Below are 25,096 nucleotides of genomic sequence, written 5' to 3'. Positions count from 1 at the left end.
ATTTCTCTGTGTGTATTTCTCAGATTTCCCATGTGTATAATTGCTATTCCTTCTGTCTTGCTCATCTGTTGAGATACTTCGGGACAGAGACGGTCTTTCAGGGAACATCTACAGGGAAAAGCAAGGTTTGATTTGCAAGCGGGATCAGCAAGCCTGGGGCTTGCTTTAATCTAGTTTGCATAGAGAGTGGGTGCTAAGACATTTCAACACAAGTACAAGCCCTGGGATCCCAGATCTCTTCTTAACTTGCTAGCTAAAGTTCCCATTGCCATCTTGTCGTTACTCCGGTGATTCAGGTGGCTCCCCTGTGCCACAAACAGTCACCTTTATATACGTTTTTTGCATCCCTTAGAAACAGTTCATGGACCTTTGGGAAGTGCAGAGCACTGGGTGTAAACTACTGGTCTAAACCAACAAAGCTATGTCCTATTGTAATAAGATAAGTAACAATAATGAATAAACAGAGACTAGGAAAATATTTTTATTTTAGAATTGACAGGAGAGGAATCATTTGCAAAACACAGTTTCATGAAGTTTTTGACATGACTGGACTTTTTGCTAAAACCTCAAAGCTCTCAAGATCACGGTTGTTCATTCCTGGAGAGAAATAATGAATAACAGGATGTTGTTGAGAGCTCAGTAATCATAGACTCTGGAACATTAATGGAACTGTTGTGTAAAACAAAGAAGCTGTTCCAGACAGTTGGAAATGCAGTTCTGAGTTTAATTTGTTACAATGCCTGTAATTTTTCTAGCCTTTTTTCGACAATCGTTGCTTGCAAAATAATCATACAGGAGGATGACTTGCATGTTCTTCCATTGGAAGATCATAATAGTTTGTCTGACTACTGGAAAAAAAAAAAACATAAAGAAACTAACAATGATAAGCACAAATGCCAAATTCCTCTTAACTTCTTAGATCCCTCTCAAAGCCATCAATCTGCATAGCTGGAACGTGATATACATCCAATGGGCTTGTGGAGTGATCTGTTAATGTTATGTCAGGAATTTACCAATACCGCTCTCTCTCACGCAGAAATGAGCAAGGGGCTTTGATACAAGGCCAACTTATTATTTGGGCTGAAGACTGGAGGGAAAACTTAAACACCTGGGCCCAGATCTCCCCACCCAGTTTGGAGCTGAGCCAATTCAGAGGTCTGGTCTTCGAGCAGCACCTTGCGATGCAGGCTTTATCTCAGGGGATAGATACAGTACCTGGCACAATGAGACTGGCAGCTTTGCATGCCACCCTTGTGCCAGTGCTATGGCCACCATTTGACATGAGCCATCTGTTTTTAGTAGGTGCTGAGCAGTTCTTTGGGTCTGCCTGAAATTTTTTACCTGCAGGACTATGTCTAACTCCCCATATCTCGTCTGTCTTGTGGCACATTAAATCTGAGTCTATCTTCTGTGGTGGTGGTATAAAGTTGGGAAATGATGTAGGAAACAACGTGTGTTCTGCATGAACTCTCTTGCCCTAAAAAGGAACAGCATCTGGGAGCAGAGCTGTAGGAAATCTACTAAAACCCAAACCTCTTTACTGTAAGATTCACACAGAAGTGCCATGTCCTGTTCTTTGGTCACTTCCCAGAGATCTGGAATGAATCTTGGGGTGGGAGAATAGAGGTCAGAACTTCATTTGCTCATTGTCTGGAGTAATGATTGTCTTGTACGTCAGAGGTAGGCAAAGCTGGCTGACACAAGCAATGACAGCAATTGCTGAGAGCCCTGTAGGTTTTTGGGGAAGGAGAAGGGATTATAATGTTAAGAAACAGTGCAAATCGCTGTGAAATTAGCCATTTCTTAGACCCTACCCATGGTTCCCATGGGCCTGGAGATGCTAAACTCTTTCCTCTGGATGAAAGGGAGGAGCAATGACAAGGATGCCCAAATGTCCCATGTCTTTGTTCCAGCAGTTAACGATAGTAAAGGTCACAGCACAAGTGTAGGCTTGTAAGCTGTTTAGAGAGGAGAGTGCATTTTTGCTATGTCGTGCTACCCACGACCGAGTTGATCCCTGCCTAGAGCCCTGAAGAGGGCTGTCTCTTTCCCGATAACGTGACATGATAGTAAATTAACTGTGGAGCAGCGGCTCGGGCTTGTTTAAGGACAATTAAGGTTGTAGTGCATCTGAAATTTCAGGACATTTCCTCTAAAAAACACACTATAACAGTAACAGTCATCTTAGAAAGTTATTTCTGAACCTTCTCAAGGTATCCTGGGATTTTAAAGGAAACAAAATCAATTGGAAGGTTAATTTTAATTTGCAGAACAAATGTACATTTTTATCGACCTGTTTGTGTAGCTAGAAAGTGAATCTCCCCCCTCACAATCTCAGTCTGTATTAAAAAAAAATTAGGCTATTTCTCTGAGAACTTGTATGATTTTACCTCCTCATGTTCGACCTCTATGGTCATTTCCATATCATGACACTTAATTTTAATTTTCTCCTGTAAGATAATAAAACAAACCAAAGATGCCCATTGGCAAGTATAACTCCCCTCTGTAATTTAATTTATAGTGATTAATAATGGACAGTTCCTCCATCACCTTTTGGGAAGGACAGATGTACTCCTTCTGCCATGTATCAGCCTATATTTAATCCTCCCAACACTTCATAAGATGCAGGGGGTTGCTGGGTCCATGCAAGATCCTTGCAAGTCACTGAGACTTGGAGATGATGCAGCAATTGGCACAGGCAGAATCATGACAGAAAACTGGGGCCCGATCGGTGAACTCATGAAAGCTCTTTCAGCCCAGTCCTGCTGCCTCTGATTGCAACAACAAGAAGAGCCTCACTGACTTTGCCAGGGGGTGATTCCCCAATAGGGAGTGGGGATTATTAGCATCTAACAAGCCTAAAGGGAAATCTAGAGCTTGTTGATGCTGTAGTACTAGAATTTCAGATACTTCCAGGAATGCTTTAAATCCATCTCTGATCCCTTTTTCACTACATTTTTAAAATGTATATTTCCATTTGCAGGTTTTATAATTTCATAGCAAAATGTGGATAAACCTTTAAGAATTCAGTAAGAATAAAAGCAATCAGGTGTGGCAGAAATTCAGTGGGGTTTGTTGCAATTACACTAAAATTCCACAGAGAAAGAGACTCTTTTAATAGTTTTTTCCCAACCATCCAGCAACTCCACAGTGGGAATAAAATTCCTTGCTAAGTGCATTATGGTAGTCCACAGAATCGGTAAAGTTAAGATCCAGAGCTGATGTAAATTGCTTTCCAGTGATGCCTGTGATGATTTATTTTAGCATAGATTATCACTGTACAGAGATTCTCATATTCTTGTGCCATTTTCCCTCTAGACCTTTCCAGAAGACAAATTTAGACATAGACGTTCCTTTAACATGAAATGTGTTTCTGCTGCAAAGAGCCTGCACAAGATGTCCTACACGAGCTGATACCTGTGCAGAAATGGTTGACGGCAACCTTGAGTATCCACTGGCCAATAAACCCCCCAACTACCCTAAGCCAAAGGAGGGGCCAGAGGCACTCGGTACAGCTCTGTATGTGGCCAGGGTAGAGGCTGGCAGTGCAAAAGTGGGCGTAATGCTCAGTTTTGTGCATTTCCTCTCCTGTTCTGCCATTTGGGGAATATTGCAGGGCCGCAGAAGTGCTGATGTAGCGTAATTTATGTTCTTCTGCTGTTCCTCTACCATTGATGTGACTTGGCTGCAGCAACCTTGCTGGTCCTGTCGTAGTGGCTGCAGTCAGGGAGCTGGGCTGGGCTGGCCAGCCATCCTTCATCACTTTCCTTCGTTAATGTTTGGCAAGGAAGATTTGGCAGCGCGCGTTCTCTGTAGCACCTTCTAATTTTAGGCTGCTCAGCCTGCCGTGTGCATTAATAGACCTATGGAAGACAAAGCGCATCAACGTTATCTAGAAATCCCATCACTTCCCACGATACCGTGGCAGGTAAAGGCACCACTGTGTGACAGCTGGACTGGGTACAAACCTGCGAGGATTTAAGGAGCAGGTTCAACTCTCCGCTTTTAACCTCGGACTTGACTCCTGCCCCTGACATTGCATAAGTAGTTATCTTTCTTCATTTAACTTACAGGGGGAATTTATCCATAAACTATAGCTTTACCAGGGGAATGAACCAGCTTTTGTAAAAAAAAATGCAGCTGTACATCTCGGTATTTTCTGACTCTGTTCCCCACTTGTTCTCATCCCAACATTGTCCTTTAGCTTCAGTAGCTCTTCTCCTTCCCTCCTGATCACCTCCTCTCATGTGTGTTTACACAACAGATAATATCCGTTCCTTGCCTTGGTTTAGCAAGGCTCAATAAGCCAGTTTGCAACTACATTAATAATTTTTAAATTATTTATTTTGACAACCTTTTAGCTCATTGCTAAAAGGAAAGAAAATTGGGCCATACTGGCAGTTGGTATAATGGAGCTAGATGATACAACTGGGAGCTCAGTTCTGGTCCTTTGGGTACATGCTAAATCATATGGAAGTTTTTAAAATCTGGTGCTGTGTAGATGTTGAATATTGAACGACCATGTTTTTCAGCCCTTTAATCTCTTCATTTATTTTATTCTGTACTACTTAGGTTCTTGCAACATGGTGATGGGAAGGAAAAGCTAAGTGTCATCTGAAGATTCGTTATTACTTTCTGAACCTAGTCACTATTGGATTCAAGTTATGGAATGTATTCAAAGTTCAAGAACTGCTGTTCTGAATTAGGCCCATGTGCAGTAAGGATTACCTTTTTTAAAAAGTATTTTAAATAGCTATCTTTGAGCACATGAGAATAGCTTTAGAAATACTAGCGTGCTGATGACATCATGCCCTTAAAGGTGCTTCTACTTCTTCTACTTCTTCTACCAGTACTGCTGTTCCACAACTTCTAGCGTAATGTGGAGAAATGACCTGCCCAAGGTCGGGGAGGCGAGTCAGTGCTGGAGATGTACGCTTTCCTGCGCCTATGTTTGTGGTCATTCCTCTGTAATCATGTGCTGCTGCCAGGGCAGGATCTTGAAATGGTAGCTGGACTTAGCACATCTCAGCTCAGCTGCCCCAGGGCCTTGATGCTATCTCTCAAACCCTTAGGCAGTGTTTGCTTCCTCTGATAGCTTTGATAGCTCTTTTACCTGGCAAGCAAAGGCAAGAAATCATTCAGATATAAAATTGAGAAGGAAAGCTAGCATTAAAGAGGAAAAAAAAGGAACAGTTGCGCTCTCTAAATTTAGAAATCTGATGTAGATGCTTTCTTCCATGTTCTGAGCAAAAATATGCTGAGGTTTCAAAACTTCTAGCACAGATCAGAGAGGGGCAGGATAACTCATTTAGTATTGTCTATTCTAATCATTAAATCAAAATAAAACCCTACAGGCTAACAAATTAATCATTTTGCTACTGTCATGAGCCACTTTTTCATTTGCTACTAATTGGATATTAACTGATTGGCATACTAGCTACTTAAATGTTGCCTGATGCCTTACCTATACCCAGGAAAAGCTCTTTTACTCTTTTCCGTATAGCCTCCTGTGAACTAATGTACGTAAAAGGTCCTGATAGTCATCTGTTTGAACAGATGTTGCCTTTATAATGATTTACTGGAGTAATATACTGAAGGTTTTAATTTCTTATGGGCTGTGCACAGTGTGTTTCATGGAACCATTTGGGTATGTAAAGATCACTATATTTTGTGATAGGAGAAGCTTGTGTGACGTGAAATTCACCCATGAAGAAGGTAAGTCTTTGTCGGTCATTAATTGTCTGTTATAACCTTCAAGCAGAAGTGGATTTGTGCTATTTGAGTTCTCCAAAAGGTGTCTTGTACCTTCCCCCAGAGCAACTGATGTAAGAGGCACTGGTGTAAACAGAGGTATTTTGAATGGTTAACCCACACTGTGGGCATGAATCCCATCTCTCTTCATTGCACTGGGGCAAGTGCACTGTAAATAACGAGGAAATATTTATGCCACTTAATGCATTTCTTTCCTTGAAGTACCAGCTTATGGAGTTCAGGGACTGAGAAATTTAAGACTCCAAGCGTGGCTGAAACGTGGAGTTTGCAACACTGCATTAGTAAGTGGCCAGAGTGACTGGAGAGGACCACCGTGCCCGTGTGCGTGGCTCTGATCCCAGATTCCCCTGGCACTAAAGCTTCAGGTTAGTGACCACAGGAGGGGGGACTTGAATCTGGGCTGTATTTTCTGGACGAGGAGGGGTGGTAGAAAGCATTTAGAAGGCACGGCTGACATGCTGGGAAATCAAAGGGCCGGCAGCGGCTTCAACCTTATTTTTCCCCCCGCGATTTGCTAACGCTTCCCCACAGCTTTCCGCCCCGGTAGCGCCAAGAAGGGCGGGGTGGGACAAAGAAGATGGAGGGCAGCGCCTTTCCCAGCGCACCGGCTCCCCGGGCAGCCCCCTCTCCTCCCGCAGGGCTCGCAACCGCGGCGGGGGTAGAAGGAGGGTGTCCGCAGCCCCGCAGGGGGGGTCGTTTCGCACCGCCCCGCAGGTGCTGGGCCCGCTGCGGGGCGCGGCCGCCGCGTCCCCCCTCCCAGCCCGGCAGCTCCGCTAACGCGCCGCTTTGCAGCAGCCTGGCCCCGCCGGGGAGGGGGAACGGGCGGGCCGGGTTGCGGCGGGCCGGGGGAGGCGCCCGGTTCCCCCCCCGCCCCGCGCCGCAGGACCCGCCGCCGCCAGGAGCTCGCGGCCCCGCGCCCGCACTGACGTCTCCATTGCGCCACTTTGCATATCAGCGCCTTCTCCTCTCCCCATTGCACGGCGGCCGCCTCTCATTTGCATCCCCGCCAGGCGCTCGGCCAATGGCGCCCCGAGCTGCCCGGCCCCCCGCCGGGGAGAGGGAAGGGAGAGGCCGCCGGCGCATGCGCCGCTGCCGCGCCGCTCCGCCGCCGCTGTTGTTGCTGGCGGCGCTCGCCCCCTCCCTGCTGGGCTGGGCTCGGCTGGGCTGGGCTCGGTTGGGCTGGGCTGGGCTAGGCTAGGCTGGGCTGCGCGGGGCTGGGCTGGGCTCCGGGCAGAGGGAAGAAAGGGAGACACGCAGGGGTGGCTGCTTCTCCCCTTCCTGCCATTGCGGAGAGCAGGGCTCGCCTCCCCGCCGCGCCGCGCCCTCCCTGGCGGAACCCCCGCTCCCCTTCCTTGTGATCGCATAGATTGGGGCTTGGGGGATTTATTTTTATTCTTTTTTTTTTTTTTTTTTTTTTTCCGGTGGAGGGGAGGTCGGGGAGCGGTTGCTGCAAGGGAGACAATAGCGATACAGCAGCCGCCCCGCTTCTCCAAAAAAGAAAATAGTTATTAAGTAAATAAATTGGGGAGCGATTTCCCAAGATGTCTTATCAGGGGAAGAAAAATATTCCACGGATCACGGTGAGTGGAGTGCACGGGAATAAAAGCGGGGAAGGGGGAGGGGTGCGCGGGGATTAAGCCCTTTGTGTGCTGGGAGGGCGATGGCAGGGGTTTGTGGCAGGATAATGAGATCAGGGGCTGATGCAGCGCTTCCTGCGCTGCAGCGCGGCTGGACGCCCCGGGGGGGGGGGGCGGTGTTTAAGCGGGGCCGGGAGCGGCTCCGTGGCGGGGTGGAGAGCCGCGGGATGCTGAGCGGGGCGGGGGGCGGCGGAGCGAGCGCGGCCGGCCGAGGGGGGGGGCGGGTTTCATCGGCATCAGCCGCGGTAGCGCTGCAGGCGGGCGGGTGTCGCCGGGAGAGCCTCGGGGACTCTCTCCCCGGTTTGTGCCCGGGGGGCTGCGGGGCGGATGGGGATGGAGCCGCCCGGCGCCCTCCTGCCCCAGTCCGGCTCCGGCGGAGCCGGAGCCCCCTGCCCCGGCGGGCTGGCGCTGGGGATGGAGCAGGATTTCCTTTTCTTCCCCAAGAAGCTTCTCGCAACGCGCACGTTTCAGTCCACTCCTCGATGCAATCCTGGGGGAAAAGGGAAGGAGCCGTTATATAAACCCCTCCCTTGATTTCGTTATTGTGGGAGCCGATTTAGGGCAGGTATTGCAGAGCCAAGGGTACTAACTTTTCGTTACGTAAGGCAAGATGTTCGCATCTAACGGGCTGTTCCAGCCATTTATTTTTTTTGACACAGAGTTTTTCATTATTGGCAGCGGCGCGGCGGCTCCTTCTCCCAGCCCCACGGACACACCCATCCTAGTCCTCCTTCCTCAGCCTCGGAGGCAGAAAAGTGAGCTCTGAAATAGGGCTTTGAAGTGTGACATTTGTGCAGGAGCCGCTGGGCTGTACAGTTACGTTTTAAATGATGTTTAGGAAATGCAGGGGATGCACAAATCACTATGTGATAAATGGGGCATCCTCTTTTTTTTTTGGGGGGGGGGGGATAGTTTCCCTCCAAGAGTCCAATGGTAGAGAGTTTAAAAAGATGCCTACGTTTAAATAACGATGAAGGTTACTGCTGAATCGCTGTTATGGGCCAAAAGTAGTATGACGCATTTTTCTTATGACTGAATGCTCTGATTTGTGTGCACCCGATGCAATTCTCTTGTAAAGATAAGGGATAGAAAAAGTCAAATTCTGATCTTATTTGCTGTTGTATAAACTCCGAATTGATCTACTGAGACTAATGCTTGAAGAATAAGGATAATTGATGTCTAGCTGTTCTGTTTTGACTGCATCAGTAGGGTAAATATCTACAGATTTAGTGGCAGGGCCTCGCACAGTTGCAAACTGCGTGCGCTTTTGTCTCCAAGGTGGTTGAAATGAGCAGAAGGATTCGCACTGATTTCAGAGCCTACCGTTCAGCCGCAGCAGGAGACCTGTTTACTAGCAGAAGCATTCAGAGCATCATTAAAATGGTCCAGGCTGCATTTTTGTTGGTCACTATATATATATTTTTTTCTTCTTTCGTAATTGATGCCCAGTGCATTAGGACTTGGGCTGTCAGTGACATCGATGGCCAAACTAACCGATTTCAATAGTAGCCAGCCTTTTTAATAGCACTGGAGTCTGCACTAGAGGTGGGCATAAATACTGCAGTGTTTCTGGAAATGGTAAACATGTAGGACAGTTTGCTGTAGAGGCTGGCATTGAAAGACAAGTGGGTTTTTCACGTTAATTCATTCAGGCTTATTGGCATTCACAGCAGATCCTAAATTTAAATCTTGGGGTTTTCTTTCTTTGTTTTTTTTTAATTGGTGGCGTTACTCAGGGAAACTCTCCATTGCAGCAGTAGGAGGAAGGAGAAGGAAAAAAAGGAGGGGGAAGGAGAGACACTTAACATCTCATAGAATGTTTAGCAGTTATATAAAAGAGGGATGTAATGATATAAATCAGTAGCTGATGCAATTCTTGTAGCCCTTTTGGCATTAAAAGAGCCATGTCAGCTGGAGATGCGGGTGCTCCAGCTCTTCAGTTTTATTATAAGCTCTTCGGGAAAATGCCTGATTCTGTTGGTGGACCGGCAGAGTCCTAGCTTGAAGTAAGGGCCCTGAGCAACACTCTCACTGTCCTGTGTGTATTTGCTATAAGTTCAAGGCACCACCAAGTTAAAGTCCTGCTTTCTGCGCCTTCTTGAATTCAGCATTTGGCTTCACCAGCCTGGTTCTTTGTTCTCTTACAAAGACGGTTTTGGGAAGAGGAAAGAGAATTGGAGTAAGTGCAAGTGCAGGGCCGAGGTATAGTTTAAACTGAACGCTGCATAATGTGTATGTGCTTTGCTTTAAATATATGCATCTGTAATGTAGAGAATGAAGGAAGCAGAGGAACATAGCAGCCACTTTTAGCTTTCCTCCCCATCCAGAGCTCTGTAGGGTGTGCTTCACTCTTGTTTATGACTACTGCAAAAAAAGATAAATTTGTTTTTGACCTAAAGTCTCGCAAAAGCGAGATGTAACCTGGGCTGCGATAAAAGCACATCGCTTGATAGCTGCTTTGTTATAATTACCTTTCTGTTCCTGCCAGACTGTCTTCTAATTGGAGGGAGTTTTAATAACTGTTTTTTAAATCCTTCTCTTAAACTTAATTTGCTGATATGTGCTATTTCCATCTGAGTATGCAGTAGTGCTCTGGAAAGGCAGTAAAAGTATCCACTGCGTCGAAACATCACTAAGTTGGACAAAATGAGTTTGTTTGTGTTGTGTAACCCGTGGCAACAGACTTTTGGTCCATTTCCCTGACAGCAGTTGACTCACCGTTAGCCAAGTAGTGACTCCAGTGTGTGGGTGCATATAGGAAATTTTGCATACAACCAAGGCAGAAAAAATAGAGATGTGGCTATTACGCATCTCTCAAAGTATTATCGAATGCTTTTGCTGTAGGTGATGGTGGCAGGCTGCAGGTATGAGCGAAGCTGCCAAGTAGACAAGCCCGCTGGTACTCAACTCCTTTTCCGTTCTGATTTTTTGGATCATTAGTGTGATGAAAGAACTTGCAGATGAAATAAAATATTTTATCTTTCCAGTTGAAAGTGCAGCAATTGACTTGTGTTTTGACATGCACTTCTGAATAATGCAGAGGTTGTTTCCATCTCTACTCTTTTATCTCCGAAGTGACACTGCAGACTGTCAGCTTTCTCACAGAATAATTATGTATTGTTGTATGCTTCTTTGTTGCAGAGTGATCGTCTTTTGATCAAAGGAGGTAAAATAGTTAATGACGACCAGTCTTTTTATGCAGACATTTACATGGAAGATGGGTTGATAAAGTAAGTGAAGCCTGATACTGTGTTGCGATTGGAAATGTGCAGAAATGCACTGCAGATTAGCAAGGAATAATTTAGTGAGCTATATTAAATTGCAGTGCAAAATGAATATTTCACATATATCATATATGTATTCCTGGTGTTTGATGGAGGAACTTAAAAACAAGGTGTTGAATTAAATAAACAAATGGGCCAAGACCCCACTGTTATTAAAGCATGGGTCAAAGGCGGTACTTACATATGCTTAATTTTAGCCATGTGAATAGCGCCTGCTGAGATGACACATATGTTTGAAGTTATCTGTGTTGTAACGTTTTACTGAGTTATGACTTAAGATACTTTGAATCCAGAGTTCAGCATCCTAATACAGTTAATTCTGTTTTAGGGTAGGAGGCTGGACTTAGGTGACCTCCGAGGTCTCTTGCAGCGCTGTCTTCTATGATTCTATGATATAAGGATCAATCTAAACCCCCTTAAAGTTAATAATGATCCTGTAGTTTAAGGATTGAGACCTCTTTCCAGCACGCGTCTGTGTTTTTAGTCCTGAAACATGCGTTTCTGGCACGTTAAATATGTTACAGATTTCTTTGGAAAATTACTCTTAGGAAAAAATGGACAAGCCAAGGGTTACAAACAAGGAATTTTCCTGTTCTGGCTAAACAGTCAGCACATGTGCTTTGTTAATCAAGGTTAAAAGTTACAGGAGCCAGCCAAAGACAGCTAATTAATTGCAATGTGTCATCCACTATTGCACTTTTAAAAATATGTCTGTGAAGAACTAGACTGGAGAGGGCTTTGGGGGTCTCATCAGGAATTTGGTAACCGGTATCTGCATGGGTTTATATTTGTGCGGGGACTACATAATATTTATGTGTGAAAGGAAAGTAGACAATATAGAGGCAAAAATTCTTCCAGTGCTCCCAAAACAATACTGACATCTAAATCGCTGTTAGATAGCTAGAATCCAGTGTGGAACTGCCACTTGGCAACCCCAGTCCTGTCCCAATAAAGCTGCTCACAAGGCTCTTGCTGTCTTTGGTGCAGTGATCGTCTGATTATCCGCGTGGTCCCTTCTCCAGCTGTCTGCCGTGTGGCTCCTTCTTTTCCTTCCTCTTAAGTCTAATATTGCCCCGAGGTCCTGAAGTAATTGCACACTTTGCTCTCAATTATGCAACTGCTTCAAGGGGAAGCATGAAGTATTATCAGCTATGTATGCTGATCCTGTACGTTGCTTTATATGGAAAAAGAAAACACTAGCCAGGTTAAGTAGCACAGGGGTGTATGTTTACAGGCTGTTTGCCTTGTCTCGTGTTTGTGTCTGACTTGCTGTTTGAAATGCATTTACCCAGGCAAATAGGAGAGAATCTGATTGTGCCAGGGGGAGTGAAAACTATTGAAGCCCATGGCAGGATGGTGATTCCTGGAGGGATTGACGTTCACACCCGCTTCCAGATGCCGGAACAGGGGATGACATCTGCTGATGACTTCTTCCAAGGGACCAAGGCTGCACTGGCTGGGGGCACCACCATGATCAGTAAGCTGGCTGTTTTTTCTCTACCAAGAAGGCTTTACTTTTTTCTTTCTCAGATTAAGTACAGAGACTGTGGGCTTTATAAGTCACGTGGTATTTTGGACCAGGTATCAGCAGTGGAGGATTTCTGATGTCTGTCCAGGTTGCAGAGAAAACCTTGTGTAGGGGTGGGAAACGGGGTGGAAAATCAAGACCCCGGGATTTCCACATCTTGCAGCTGTCAGTCATTTCACTCTTGTCTTCTCTGTTGGCAGAGTTTACTGTGCTACTTGTGTGACTTTACCAGATTCTTGGGTCTGCTCCTAATGAAACCAGTGTCACTTTGACCTCTGGCTCCAGTATGAGCAGCAGATTCTCCACATCCCTGTGCCTCGGTTCCCTTTCTCCTTGATGTCTGTGACTGCAAGAGGCTGGTACTCTTTCATCTATAGAGTTCAGCCTTTCTGGAACAGTGGTTGCTGCACATACAGAGAGAGGAAGGAGAGGTACTTCATACAGGGTTGTCTGAGGAGGGATAGATGTCCATCGTATGGTTCACACCCAGAAGCTTGATGCCAATGTACTATCTATCTTTGAAAATTGGGCCACTTATTTAAGGATTTGTACATGCCCACTTACGTACGCATCTTTAGCACCAGGTTTTTTGTTAGCGTTGTTCCTTTTGTGCTCATATCCTCTTTTGGAGGAAGAGAGAAATCGGGAAATGAAAATAGCTCAAAATAAAAAGGCAGACTGACTGACTGTTCTGCTGACACCAGGATTAGACACTCATGGTGTTCCACTCTGGCTCTAAAATGCCTCATGAACGACTTCCAGGCTATCTGTCCCTGCTTGCGTTGGCTACAGATGCTTGGCTTGTCAGAGCCAGGACCTTAAAACTCCATAAGTGAGTCATTGTTAACCTTGTTTAAGCTAGAGAAAAAAAGTAAAAACCTCTGTTGCAGTGTAGCTGATCACGTGTAAACTGTAACGCGGCGCCCTGGAGTCTGTTGCCGCATATGGGAATCAAGGATAAAGGTGTAAAGTGATACAATATCTGAGCATCTTGCATTCTTTCATGTACTCTGAGGTGCTGCCATTTCACAGGAGGGGAGTTAAGGTACAGAGAAATAAAAGAGCATGGTTCAGAACAGGTACTACTGTCTATTGTCCCATCCGGGGCTATGAAGAGAGCTTAGGCACAGCCAGGAATTAGCCTAACTCTCCTCGGTTCAAACCTAGCTCCTTATGGGCTAGGACATCCTCATCTCTTAGAGGATGGTTATGAGCGATCTTTCATCGCTGGCCTGGTGGGTGGACTCGGATTGATTGACACGGAGGTCGGGAGTAGGAGCCAGTGGTCCAAACACAGCCAGACTGTCTGTGTTTCAGAAACAAATCTTTTTCTGGGTCTGGACCTTGCGAATAGGTTGTGTCTAGCCTATGAACTTGGTCTAATGCTTCAAATAAATACCCATAAAATAACCCGGGAAGTTATTTTTCATCATGTTACCATTTTACAGTGTGAAGTTTGTGTGTGAAGATAACCTTACACGTACAGAGAATGTAAAGTGAGAGTGTAGCTGTGGATGGTCTCATTGTGCATACTATATGCAGTTTTTCTTCAAATTTTTGCTGTCAATTTAAATTAATAACACTGAAATGGTATTTTCTTTTCAGCTTCAGTTCATTGACTTTGTTTCATTGGTTGTTCCCTTGTTACTAGTACACCTGGTTCACACTTGAATTACCATTTTGTTCTTCCTTGTTGAGTTGAGTTAGATCAAAATAACATTCTCTGTCATCTGTGTCTGAGCTCTTACCAGCATTATTTCCCCCAATGGCACTTTTAAAAACATTTTAAGCAGAAATTGCTTAGCCAAAATTTTCTAAGTAGCCCTTTGGTTGCCCAGTTTTACCTATGCAGAGCCTCATGCTTCAGAAATGCTTGGACCTTTCCGAATATGCGTAGGTGTATATTGCCTTTATGTATCTGAATATCTCACTAATGGTGTTCGTAACACATCTCTGAGTTAGGGAAATTGGGGAGAGTCCCCCGTTTTATAACTTCTCATTTTACAGCTGTGAATAAGTAGCACAATGTAGATGATGACTGTGGGCAAACCATGTAGAGCAGGCTGGTGGCTAACCTTGACCCTACTGCCTTCCTGAGTGTCTGGGATTAGGATACAAAATACACAATCATCTCTGAACAAAAACCATCTTCCTGAAGCGTAGCAGCAAGGGCAGTAACTGGACTGCTTAGGATGCTGGAGAGACATTTCTGATGGGTGGGTATCAGCAACTGGAGCTGAACAGTGGAAAGCGGGATAGATAATCCAACTAGACTTCAAAGCTTTGGAGACGCTGCTCGGTGTCAGCTCAGCTGTTCTCTTCTTAGCAAAATTATACGATTTGCAAAAATGCTTTTCCACAAGGAGGCATGCAGAACTGCCCTCGTGAACATGCTCTTGGTGGGTGGCCTTTGGTTGACTCCACCCAAAGCAGGTGGGAGTCGTGGTTGATTGCAGCATTTTTTCTTTTATAATAAATAGGACAACGTTTAGTGAACTATATTCATAACATCACAAACAGATTACAACCTGAAAATGACACGCTAGTGTTTATGTCGTTGTATATTTTAAATACCGTGGCTGGGACTTTTCAAAAAAGAATATCTTCCTCTCATGGAAACGTGTCTAGCTGTGTGCCTTCATTCTTCAGGCTCTTTTGGAAAAGCTAGCCTCATGGATGTGAGCTTTGTGGAAAAAAAACACCCGTGTTTCTTCATTTGTGCTTTAAGCAAACTTTGTATTATTTATTTACAAATACCTTTACTCCATCCGTTTTTCTCTCTTATACATAGCCCTCATTTTGTGCAAGAAAACAGGTTAGTCGGCTTCATGCTTCAATTTGTTTCACATTTTCATGCAGGAGGGCACTTTAAGGCTGTTTACTTTACAATCATTCTAGGGAAATACTTGTTTTATATACATTTTCCAGTGAAATTAAAACAAGAATCTTGGCTAGGTTTCTATTGATTGTTGGTTTTATAAAAACTGTGGGTGAAATCCTGACTTCAGCAAAGTAATGGAGAGTTTTGACCTCAGGAGCACGAGGGATTCACCCTGTATGTCTGGTTTGGTTTCAGTGAACTTCATTTTCAGCTCAGATCAAATTCAATGTTGCTCCTTTAATTCTCATGGCAAACGCATCCAAGGGAAGCACGCAGGAGTTCAAGAATGTAACCTATTGTTTCCAAGCCCTGTTCTCATTTATTTCCGTTCCCCTTTAAAATAAATTCACTACTACAGCATCAGAGGTAGGAGAATCCAACTCTCAACTGGTATCAAATGGAGTAGCCCCATTTTCTGTGCAGAACCAATGGAGATTTATCCTGGTGGGAAGCAGATGTGGCTCCAATCCAGCGCTTCCCAACTCATCCGCTGGTCAGCTGGAATGAGGGAGAGTGGCTGGTGGTAATCTGAGTTAGCCCTTTTCTGCTCTACATCACCTATAGGTGATGCATCCATAGGGCTCTCCAGTCCTTGCTTCCCTGAGCCCTCCTCGAGGTTGCTTCACTCAGGAGTTAGGGCTGATTTCTTTTTCTAGCTACTCGTTCCACGGAGGCCATCTGAACAGGAATTCCAGCTATGATCCTTCTGTCTCTACCCTCTCCAGTGCCAAAGGCAAGACTCCAGCTGACTTTGCTAACGTATGAAAAAATAGAGTTGGTTTTGCTGTGCAGAGCTGAGAAGTGATATGACGTATTGTGATATGATTGTTTGTTTTTCTGAAACGGCAATTTGCATGATCCTTTCTCTGTCCCTACCTTAAAACAATATTAGTGTGGGTATGTCAGCCGAGGGCGAACAGCACTGCGCATGTTTTAGGATAACATTACTCTGGAAAAAACTTGGATTATCGCCGTTTTAAAATGTCAGAATGCAGTGTTTGGGCGTTAAGTTGAAGGGAGGATGCCAGGATGATCCACAGAAGACTTTGGAGGAGAGAGGAGCATTAGATAGGCTCCAGCTCATTCAGGGTAGCTTCCCGAAGCTTCCCTGTATTCCATGGGAAGAGAACAGGCCTTCCGGAGTTTTGGAAAAGGACTCTGTCTAAGGGTGCCCTTTACAAGAGGCCCTTTCTCACTCATGGAGCCTATGGAGCCACAGTTTCGTTGAGCTAAAGATGGCATTTTTGAGCCCCTATTGTTCCAACTTGAGATAGGTTGATGCCCCAGGATATAAAACAGTCGCTGGAGCTATTAGAGAAGGAAGATATCACTGCTAAGAACAGGGTGGTCTCTGCAAGTCTTGTGATGGTTTGGTCGCTTATTAACTGTGATGGGTGAAATCCCCGTCAAAATCAATGGTAAAACTCCCCCTGATATCAGGATTGCCTTTCTCTGCTCCTAACCCTGCAGAAAGGATGAAGCTAAGCCGTGTATATTTACTGGCTCTCTGATCCTCTAGCCTGTTTAATGTCCTACTGAGAACTGCATCTATCCAGGCCAGCTCCCACACACATTTCAGCCCCCCCTCCCGAAGACTGTGCTTCTTCCTGGGTCTCTGCTGTCCTGGAGTGAAATCGCTTGCTGACATTGCCTGTGTTGACTCAGTCAACCACTGTTATAATCATAGAGAGAAATTACAGTGAGAGAAATTATAGCTCTTTCTGGCTTGCTGACTTGGAAGCCAGCTGCCTTTTGAACTTGACTAGCAGTTATCCTAATAACATGGAGAATGTACGCTAGGGATATGAGCCTTTGTATCTTGGGAGGTTCCGAAAATGAAGGGGAGCTTCAAATGGGCTGCCGTCTGCTTCCTAATGCTTTACTCTGCTATTAAAGAGAGAGCTGGCGTGCAGGGCGGCAGGGATTTTCAGGAGCGTGTTAGCTGCTTAGCTCCAATCAAATTTGTGGCGAGTTGACAGCAGGTCTCCCAGGTCATCCTGAAGATCACCACCTTGCTAGAAGGAAGTGTTTCCAGTCTAGTATTCGTCCTCACCTCTCAATTTTTGAACTGAGCATGACTTGAGAGAACGGAGCTGCCCCCAAGGGGATCAGAGTCTAAACTTCAATGTGAGCTTAGAGTAGGGTTTAGAAAAGGGCTTCTGGGGCAAGGGCAACTTGGCATGGGGTGGTATTTAGACCCGCCAGTGAAGACTAGATCATACGCTGCCCTGCTGGGTGCTGCTATCTTATATTATCAGTGTTAGCCCTATCCTGGAAGAGAGCAAGAGTCTAAATGGTGGGCAGAGGAGGAGGATGGAAAGAGAGGCACAGAAGGAGGTGGCACAGCAGTGGTTGTGCAGTAACTTGTGGCCGAGCTGGAAGTACAAAACCAAGCGTTTTGAGTCCAAGGGCAGTGACCACAGAGCTGCAGTGTCTCACCAAGTCTCTGTGGCTCTGTGTACACAGCACTGCATTGTTCCGCAGACACCAGCCTAAATTTTGTTGCTTTTTGCACCCAGCAGCAGAGAGAAAAGAGGAACTGTGCGGCTGGGGACTAGCACTTCAGACGGGCTGCGTCGGGGTGTATGGCTTGTTTCACCTCCTAGCAGCTGGCGGTAGTTCTTCTGCAGCAATGAAATGTTTAATTCTCTAGAAATATAATGAAAATGTTCACTTGCTCGTATAAAAGATTATTGGTGATTTATATGGGTAGAGGCTTCCTTGAACTCTGTTATTAAGAGAATGACATTACCACACGGGAGTGCAGAGTCCTTCTGGCCCTTTCTCTCCTCTCTGCAGCTCCTCTCGGTGCCTCTTATGCCCCCCCACTCTTCAGCCTCTGCACTGATTCACGCCAAATCTTGTTCGCTTCACTGACTCCCAGCTTCCTGCTGATGCGTTTGTTGCTTTCGTTTAGAGCGGGCTTAAAATCATTAATGAGAAAGTTGGTCCGTAAACAGAGATGGGCTCTCCCCCGTTGCGAGCTACTCTTCTCAAGCTTTTAAACCCCTCTAAGTCCATTAGGCATCTCTGCCTGCAGTGGTGTGTGCAGCTACTGTACGGACGACAGCCTGCCCTGCTGGGGCCGCTCGGCTTCCAGCCTGCGATGCTGGCTTTCTGCTGGGTGGGATCGCCTCTCCTGTTCTGGTGGGGTTTCCAAAGGGGTCTCGTTGGAAGTGAACGAAACGAATCTGCCAAGCCCTTGATGTCCCTTGCCAGTTAGCACAGGAGGAAACAGCTGTTCAGTCCTCAACATGCGTTGTGTGTTATTGTGTGCATTTTTGAATTTTTTTCCCCTTTGGGCTGCAACTATTGTTTGTCATCTGCTTGCCGCTGAGAGAATAGGCTCCTGTGAGGAACAAATGAGGACTTCAGGAGCTGTGTAGCTTTGCCTGAGGTTATGCAGGAGGCCTGTGGTGTGATAGTGTCTTTAACCCTGGCTATCAGGGCTAATGACTGCCTACCGGCTGGGCCATCTTTCCTCCTTAGTGCTGAAAGGTGAAATCAGCAGTGTCTGGTTTTGGGCTGGAGTCCTGTGAGACCACTGCAGTCCAGCGTGGCTTGTGTGTAAGTCCGTCAGTAGACGTTTCCTTATTTTCCCACCTTCTGCCTTCCCCAGAGCTGCTCTGGCTGCTGGCCCTCGCCCCTCGCCCAGCCTTCTGCCTCTTTGGCAACACTGATTTTTTTTTTTTTAAGAGCAGGCGAGTGGGGCCCTTGCTTTGTTTCTGTTTTGCCCCGTTCTGCTTTGGACCCGCTCCACCCCCGTGACTGCAGAGGAAGGAGTGGATGGAGGCTGTCCCACACGTGCTGGAGACTCTGAGTTAGTTATGAACAAATGAATGTTGAAATGGGTACGCCACTGACAGTGCAGATGTGACTGACCTAGACTTTTCCATGCATCCAAAAAGAGGGATTTGGCATTCACTCAGGAGAAATAACCAATGTTGTCTGTTTATGCAATAGCACTTAATACCTCTTATTCCATATAATGGTTGGGATCAGTAGTGCTGCTTTCCCGCTGCGTGGAGAAGAGTTTCTGTTCTTTTGTTTGAAGAGCTGCTTTTAAATGCTTTTCTTGCTTTCACGTGTCCAATGCTCTCATCCCCAAGTTCCATGGAAGTCACGCAGGAGGAGTAAAGAGCTAACGGATATCACCAGTGTGTTGTCTTACGTAGCCCCTTACATCAATGGAAAATGCCTGTGATACTTTGAAGGATGCAGGTGTAAAAGTTGGGTCCTCCAGCTAAAGCCTGCCTACTGCAGATGGAAAAGCAATCTTAAAAAAATAAAATACAATTATCCACCTCCGTTAATGTAACATCATTAGCTGTCTGTGATAGATTTTCAGGGCATGTGAGTTAAATCTTGCTAGATAACCTGTCTTAATGACCTTCAAGTTGAGACAAGGTCTTAAAAGAAATAGCAGGAAATGGTGCCTCCAGCTCTTTTCTTGGCTTGTTTTTCTGGGCACGGATTTTTGTTCAATCCCTTGGCTTCTTTTACCTTCCCGCAAGCTTGACTCAGCAGAAACCATCCTTGTCAGACAGGAACTTTTAACCTTCCACGCTGGGAATTAGCTTTGCATGTCAGCGGAAGGAAGCAAGTGATGCTTGAAAGAAGTGATGGCTAAAACTAAATGCAGTATTTCTCACTTGGGGAGGATTCAATCGAGTGCTGTCTGTAGAATGGAATTTGACATCTTGGGTCAGCAGAGTCTTTTTCCGTCTTTCCTTCAGCCACTACGCCTTCAGTTCATAGATCCCATCTGTTTCTTAGAAGCTGGATTTTTTTAATCATTCTGGTGAGAGGGAGAAATGTTTAAGGACCTTCCTGTCTAGCGTACTTTAATCATGCTTATAAATTGCCAGTTGTTACCAAATTGGGGCAGTGCCTGCGTCTTTATACAACCCTAACTCCCATGGAAGCCATGTGCATTTAAAAGGAATGGAGCGATGGGCACTTAAGAGTTATAGCTTCTCGGAAAACTCTTTTCTTCCCTTGACGCACTACAGTTAGTCTTAGGACTACCTCTGTGACAGTGGGTATGTCATTTAATTTCTCCATGCTAGTTGCTAGCTGTCCATAATGGGAGGTGGCTTTCTTGCTGAGGGGTTGTAAGCTTTAATTCAAATTAGTTAAGTTCACCTAGACCCTCATATTATAAGTACAAAGTGATTATTTTTACGTAGAGCTGCCTGAGAGCCTGTCGTGTGAAACTGGATGCCATCTAGCAATGAGATGGTCCCTGTCCCTCCCAGCTGGGATCCGTGCAGGTGCAGACACCCAGTCGCTGCAGCTCATGATGCACAGCTCTCGTTGCTGTCAGGATGTGAATAAAAGGAAAAACCCTGTGTGAGGGAAAGACGAGGTGAGCCCTGTGTGCGTAAGGTGCTTTTGGCTTCTTGGATCCTGAGAGCCTGTTTTAAGTAGTAGGTGGAACCGTTAGACTTTAACATGCAAATGTTAACTGGGAAATCTCTCGGTGAATTTTCAAAGCCCATCAAAAACGGCCATGCTTGTGGAAGTTCCCCCTCCTGACCGCTTCTAGGGCATATTTTCACCAGATTGCTTTGTTCCTGAAAGCAGTTACATATGTGCAGTGAGTATATTTTTGGAATCTGGGGGACTCTGTGGTGTTTTACATATGAATGAAATTCCCTGGCAGAGCCTACAGGCAATGTGAGCTGGTAAAGGAGTTCCTTGAGAATGATCCCGTGTTATTACACAGCACTGTTTTTGGGTAAAGGAGAAGAAGGGGGAAAGTTCCCAAAGCATAGCACAGCAAGAGATAGCGTAACCCAATATTGCTTCAAAAATCTCATTCCAGAAACGCGTGACAGTTAATGATACTTCCCAACAGACTTTTCTTTATTTCAGGTAGGATTTCTCAGGATTTGTATCAGTGTCCAGGGAGAAGAGTTCAACTACTGATGGGATACAAAGTACTTTTCAGACTGATGTGCAGAGACTCTTTATCCACTGTGAATTGAAAAAGTTTTGTAAAGTCTTTGTAGCACAACAGTAGCTGGAGAAAAATGTCGGTGTGCAGGATGTTCTTACGTGAAGTAGAATTACGGTACCAAGGCCAGAGCTTGCTTCTGCTGCTTTGGGAAGCGGTTAGTCCTTTTGCTGTGCAAACACTCCATAAAAGGGGAAGATGGCAGCTGTATGGCAATGACTCTCACCGAGCTGTCCCGCAGCGTGGATCCAGGGGCAATTCAGGCTGTTGGTCAGTCTGGCTTTCGTGTTTGAGGCAGGAAATTAAGCTGAGGTCTAGAATGTAAGAGTTGCCTGTAAAAGCTTAGTGCGTAGAAAAAATAAAAGGCAGCGTCTTGCATGCATGAGTTTTCCTAACCAGTTCGCTGTAGGGGTCCTGGATCGGGACACAGGCTTAGTGTCCATCTTTGGGTTGACCGGAGCAGGTGATGCCCAGGAGTGCATCCTGTGCACCTCGAACATGGTGCTTTGTGCCCCCAACAAGGAGGGGTTTCATGGGCCTGGGAAGATACCAGACTGCTTCAGAGGCCGGACAGGGCTATTTCAGACCTGGAGGAAGGAAATTCGGCAGTTGGGGACTGTCACAGAATTTAAACTAAGGATCATCAAGTTAGGGCTTGATCAGGTTATCATTACAGCAATCTCAGTAGCTATTTTTGCAGGCAATATAAGCCTTACAAAGTTGATAGAAAACTAGCAAATGGCTAGGTGTACTCAGAAAACTGAAGTGTGCGGTGTGAATGTGCTGCTTGATCTCTGTCCTGTAATAGATTTATTAGAAAACAGGTTCTGCTGCACCTCCACATCAGATCCCACCACAGTTATCTCTATGGACACATGGACATTTGAGTCTGATTCAATTCTCGCTTCCTTGTCTATAGTTCTGTCTGACAGTCATCGAAGTCAGTGGTTTGACTGAAACAGAATGGGGACTCTTGGTGTCTTACCAGAAGTGGAAATGGTATGATGGTGATTGATGAAAACTTCTTCCTCAAAGCGCGATGTCACTTCATCACAGCCACGAGAAGAGGAAGTGTCTGGTCCTTGTCCAGCGAGGGGAGATGTTTATATAGCAAATACACAGAGGGAAAGGACAGGTTCACCAAGCAGATCGTTTTTTCTTCTTTCTCCATTTCCCTCACAAGCTGTTTTTTTTTTTTTTTAAAAAAAAAAAAAAGAGTGATTCTGTAGAATCAGAACTCTTTTCATTTAGTTTATTTTGTTGGGGAAAAAATTCATCTTTCTAGTCCTGAAAACATAAAGCCCTCTCAGAACCATCACAAATTTGCATTGTAAAAACTGCCGTCCTGCAGTTGTGTTCCTCTTCATCTCCAACGCCCCCCTGAGACAACCACGGGCAATGAAATGAGGCTGAGAAGCCACAATCTGGTCTTGGCGGCAATGGTGCAAATCCAGACTTGTTCCAGCTTCCCGGCTGGTGGAAAAAGCCTGACGGGCAGGGTATATCTCCACTGACCTGAGAGGGACAGAACTGGCTTACTGATCTTCTGTCCTCTTGTTTCTGATCAAACTTTTGCCCCTTGGATGTGTTGTTATAGTTGTGTTTTGCCTTGACTTGAAATCCATGGCTACAAACAGAGGTTTTTTCAATCCCATTCCCTCAAGGTTTACAGGCCAATTTATATGGACGTCTTTGAAGTCCTGTGTACTTTTTTCCGTGGGCTTCAAGTGTGGAGTATGCCTAAAAGAAAGAATAAATCTTGGAATCACTTAAGTATCTCTTTTGAACTTGGCTCCCCGCCTCCTCTATCATGGTGACCTCCTGAGAGACAAGCATAGCTTGGATCTACAATAAACCTGTACTGTAAAGAAATGGAGCCTTTTTGATCTGATCTAAATATGTAGTCATTCCAGCTGTTGAAGAGGGTTATTAATTACTGTTTGGACATACAGACCCCTATTCTTTACATTTGTGTCCAGCTGGCATTAAATTATTAATCATATTTTGGATCTAATCAGCTAAAAAGACAAGTGAAATATCTGTATGACATCAGTGAGGGAATAACAGAACATTGCCATCTGAAAATGTAATCAGTGTAGCACGGATATGTCTAATTCTTCTGAGCCTGGTCCAGCTTCTGATTCTCTGCGTGGAGTCTAATAAACTGGATCTAAACTGACAGAAAACAACATGCACTGTCGTTTAGCCTGCTCTCTCTTCTGTTAGTTTGGCAGACACACGCAAGCGAACAGTCCTTGTGTAGTTGTATTAGCACGGTAAATGCTATTCTGTGCAGAGCTTTGTTACTCTTCAGAACAATCTCTGTATTTCAGTATCTTTTTTTGGGCGAAAAAACCTCAACAACAATAAAATAATGTGGGAATAAATCCCCAGAAATATGCAAAGCTGAAATCTGATTGCTGGATGCAGGGTGTTAAGAAAATTCTTCATTTGACTTTTCATTGCCTTCAAGTGTATCAGCTTGGGTACGTCAGATACGTGAAATGGTAACCTTAAAAGTGATCTTGTAGCTATCCTTTCTTGTCCTAGATCAAAAACATGACCCAGAGTGTGGTTTAGAGGAAGAACTGGGTATGAAATCAGAACATACGAGATGCGAGGCTCTTTTAGGTTACTTGATTTGGGATTTTTGAGCTCAGAAGAAATGCTGAGGTCTCTTTCTAGCCTAAATTGATGCAGAGCCGGTGAGCTGGCAGTTGTGTTTCAATACTTCAAGCAGAAGTCTTGTTGCTGGCAGGCTTGACTCCTGAACAACTTTGTAACTGGACAAGGCAGCTTTTGGTAGCTCAATTTCTTGACACGTAAGAGGATCATAATGATATATAACCAATAGTAGAAGGGATTGTGGTATTTTACTAGCTGAGAATTTGAAGTCTCCGCATGAAATAACGTCTGTGATTATGGGATAATCTTCTGTGAAGCTTCTTGGGTCTGACTTTCAGTTCATGTATATTGATTTTATTCCACTCACTTTCATAGCATTACTCCCAGTTCACACCAGTGCCAGGAGAATACTGCTGCAGCCATAGACTAGCAACAACTCCAGACTTCTAAGCAGGGAGCTGTGCAATTACCAGGGCTGAATTTAATTACAACCTCTCAATAAAATGGCTTGTGACAGAATGTACAACTCAATAAATTCACCAGATTTCATCACATGCAGTTGCTGTGAAGATTAAGTAGTATTAAAAAGGCAGATGTGTTTATAGTGATCAAGCTGCTATTTAAAGTTTTGGGTTGGGGAAATCTGCCTGCTAAGAGTTAAGCTTAAATGTTAAGGATTTTCACCTTATAAACTCCTCTTAAACAATAGGCACATTTAATGCTAGTAGGAGCAGGAAATAATGCGTAAAACTGCAGTTTATAATAGCAACTGGAACCCTGCATAGATGGTTTTACTGCATACACAATTTTTGTAACATCTGACCCTAATTCACGTTTATATTGTCCATATCAAATAGCTTTTCTCTTTCCTGGTAGTGGTGTTCATTAGCTGAAGACCAAGAAAAATTTCGTGCATGCTTTAGATGACACGTAATTAAACCAGCTGAAAAAAACCTTTTCAGGGGAAAGCTGGAACCAAGGGCTATTAATAGAAACTCCAGGAAGGGTTGTTAGCAAGCCAAGGCCTGCTCAAATGAGGCAGGATGCAAAAAAGAAAAAAATTGAACATGCCACAATACCAGGAAGCTATAAAACCCATTAATCCCCACCCACGAGGACATCCATCCAGAAAGTAGAGTTTTGTTTTCAAGGCAAGGCTAATAGCTGAATTCAGGTCTCCCACTGAAGCAATACTTTCTCCTGAGCTTAGCGAGGGGTCAAAAAGATAAAGGCATGACTCTTAAACTGCATTTTTGGAGGGCTTCAAAGTGCCAGAGAGAGATTATATGGGATTTTTTATGGCTTCAGTCTCAAAGCATCCTGCAGGCTGGTGATTAAATTCCCCGGTCTTCTGTGAGCGATCCCTGGTGCCCATGCAGAATCACTGCCTCCGCTCTCACACTGGGCACG

The 25,096-nt window shown here is 45.0% G+C and overlaps 1 protein-coding gene across 8 annotated transcripts in view; it reads left to right on the top strand.

The window, feature by feature from the left end:
• DPYSL2 (dihydropyrimidinase like 2) overlaps positions 1–25,096 on the top strand; it is an 82,350-nt gene that overhangs the window by 31,483 nt on the left and 25,771 nt on the right. For 4 of the 8 annotated variants that reach the window (XM_075174859.1, XM_075174856.1, XM_075174857.1 and 1 more), the window contains 2 exons: positions 10,551–10,639; positions 11,986–12,170. In XM_075174859.1, the coding sequence (XP_075030960.1) occupies positions 10,551–10,639; positions 11,986–12,170 (274 nt within the window). Of the gene's footprint in view, positions 1–4,602; positions 6,138–6,918; positions 7,353–10,550; positions 10,640–11,985; positions 12,171–25,096 lie in introns of those variants that run through there. The other 4 variants (XM_075174862.1, XM_075174860.1, XM_075174863.1 and 1 more) reach the window with 4 other exon arrangements.

The sequence above is a fragment of the Calonectris borealis genome, chromosome 27 (genome assembly GCF_964195595.1).
Source record: "Calonectris borealis chromosome 27, bCalBor7.hap1.2, whole genome shotgun sequence".
NCBI lineage: Eukaryota > Metazoa > Chordata > Aves > Procellariiformes > Procellariidae > Calonectris > Calonectris borealis.
This window is presented reverse-complemented; position numbering and strand designations above follow the sequence as displayed.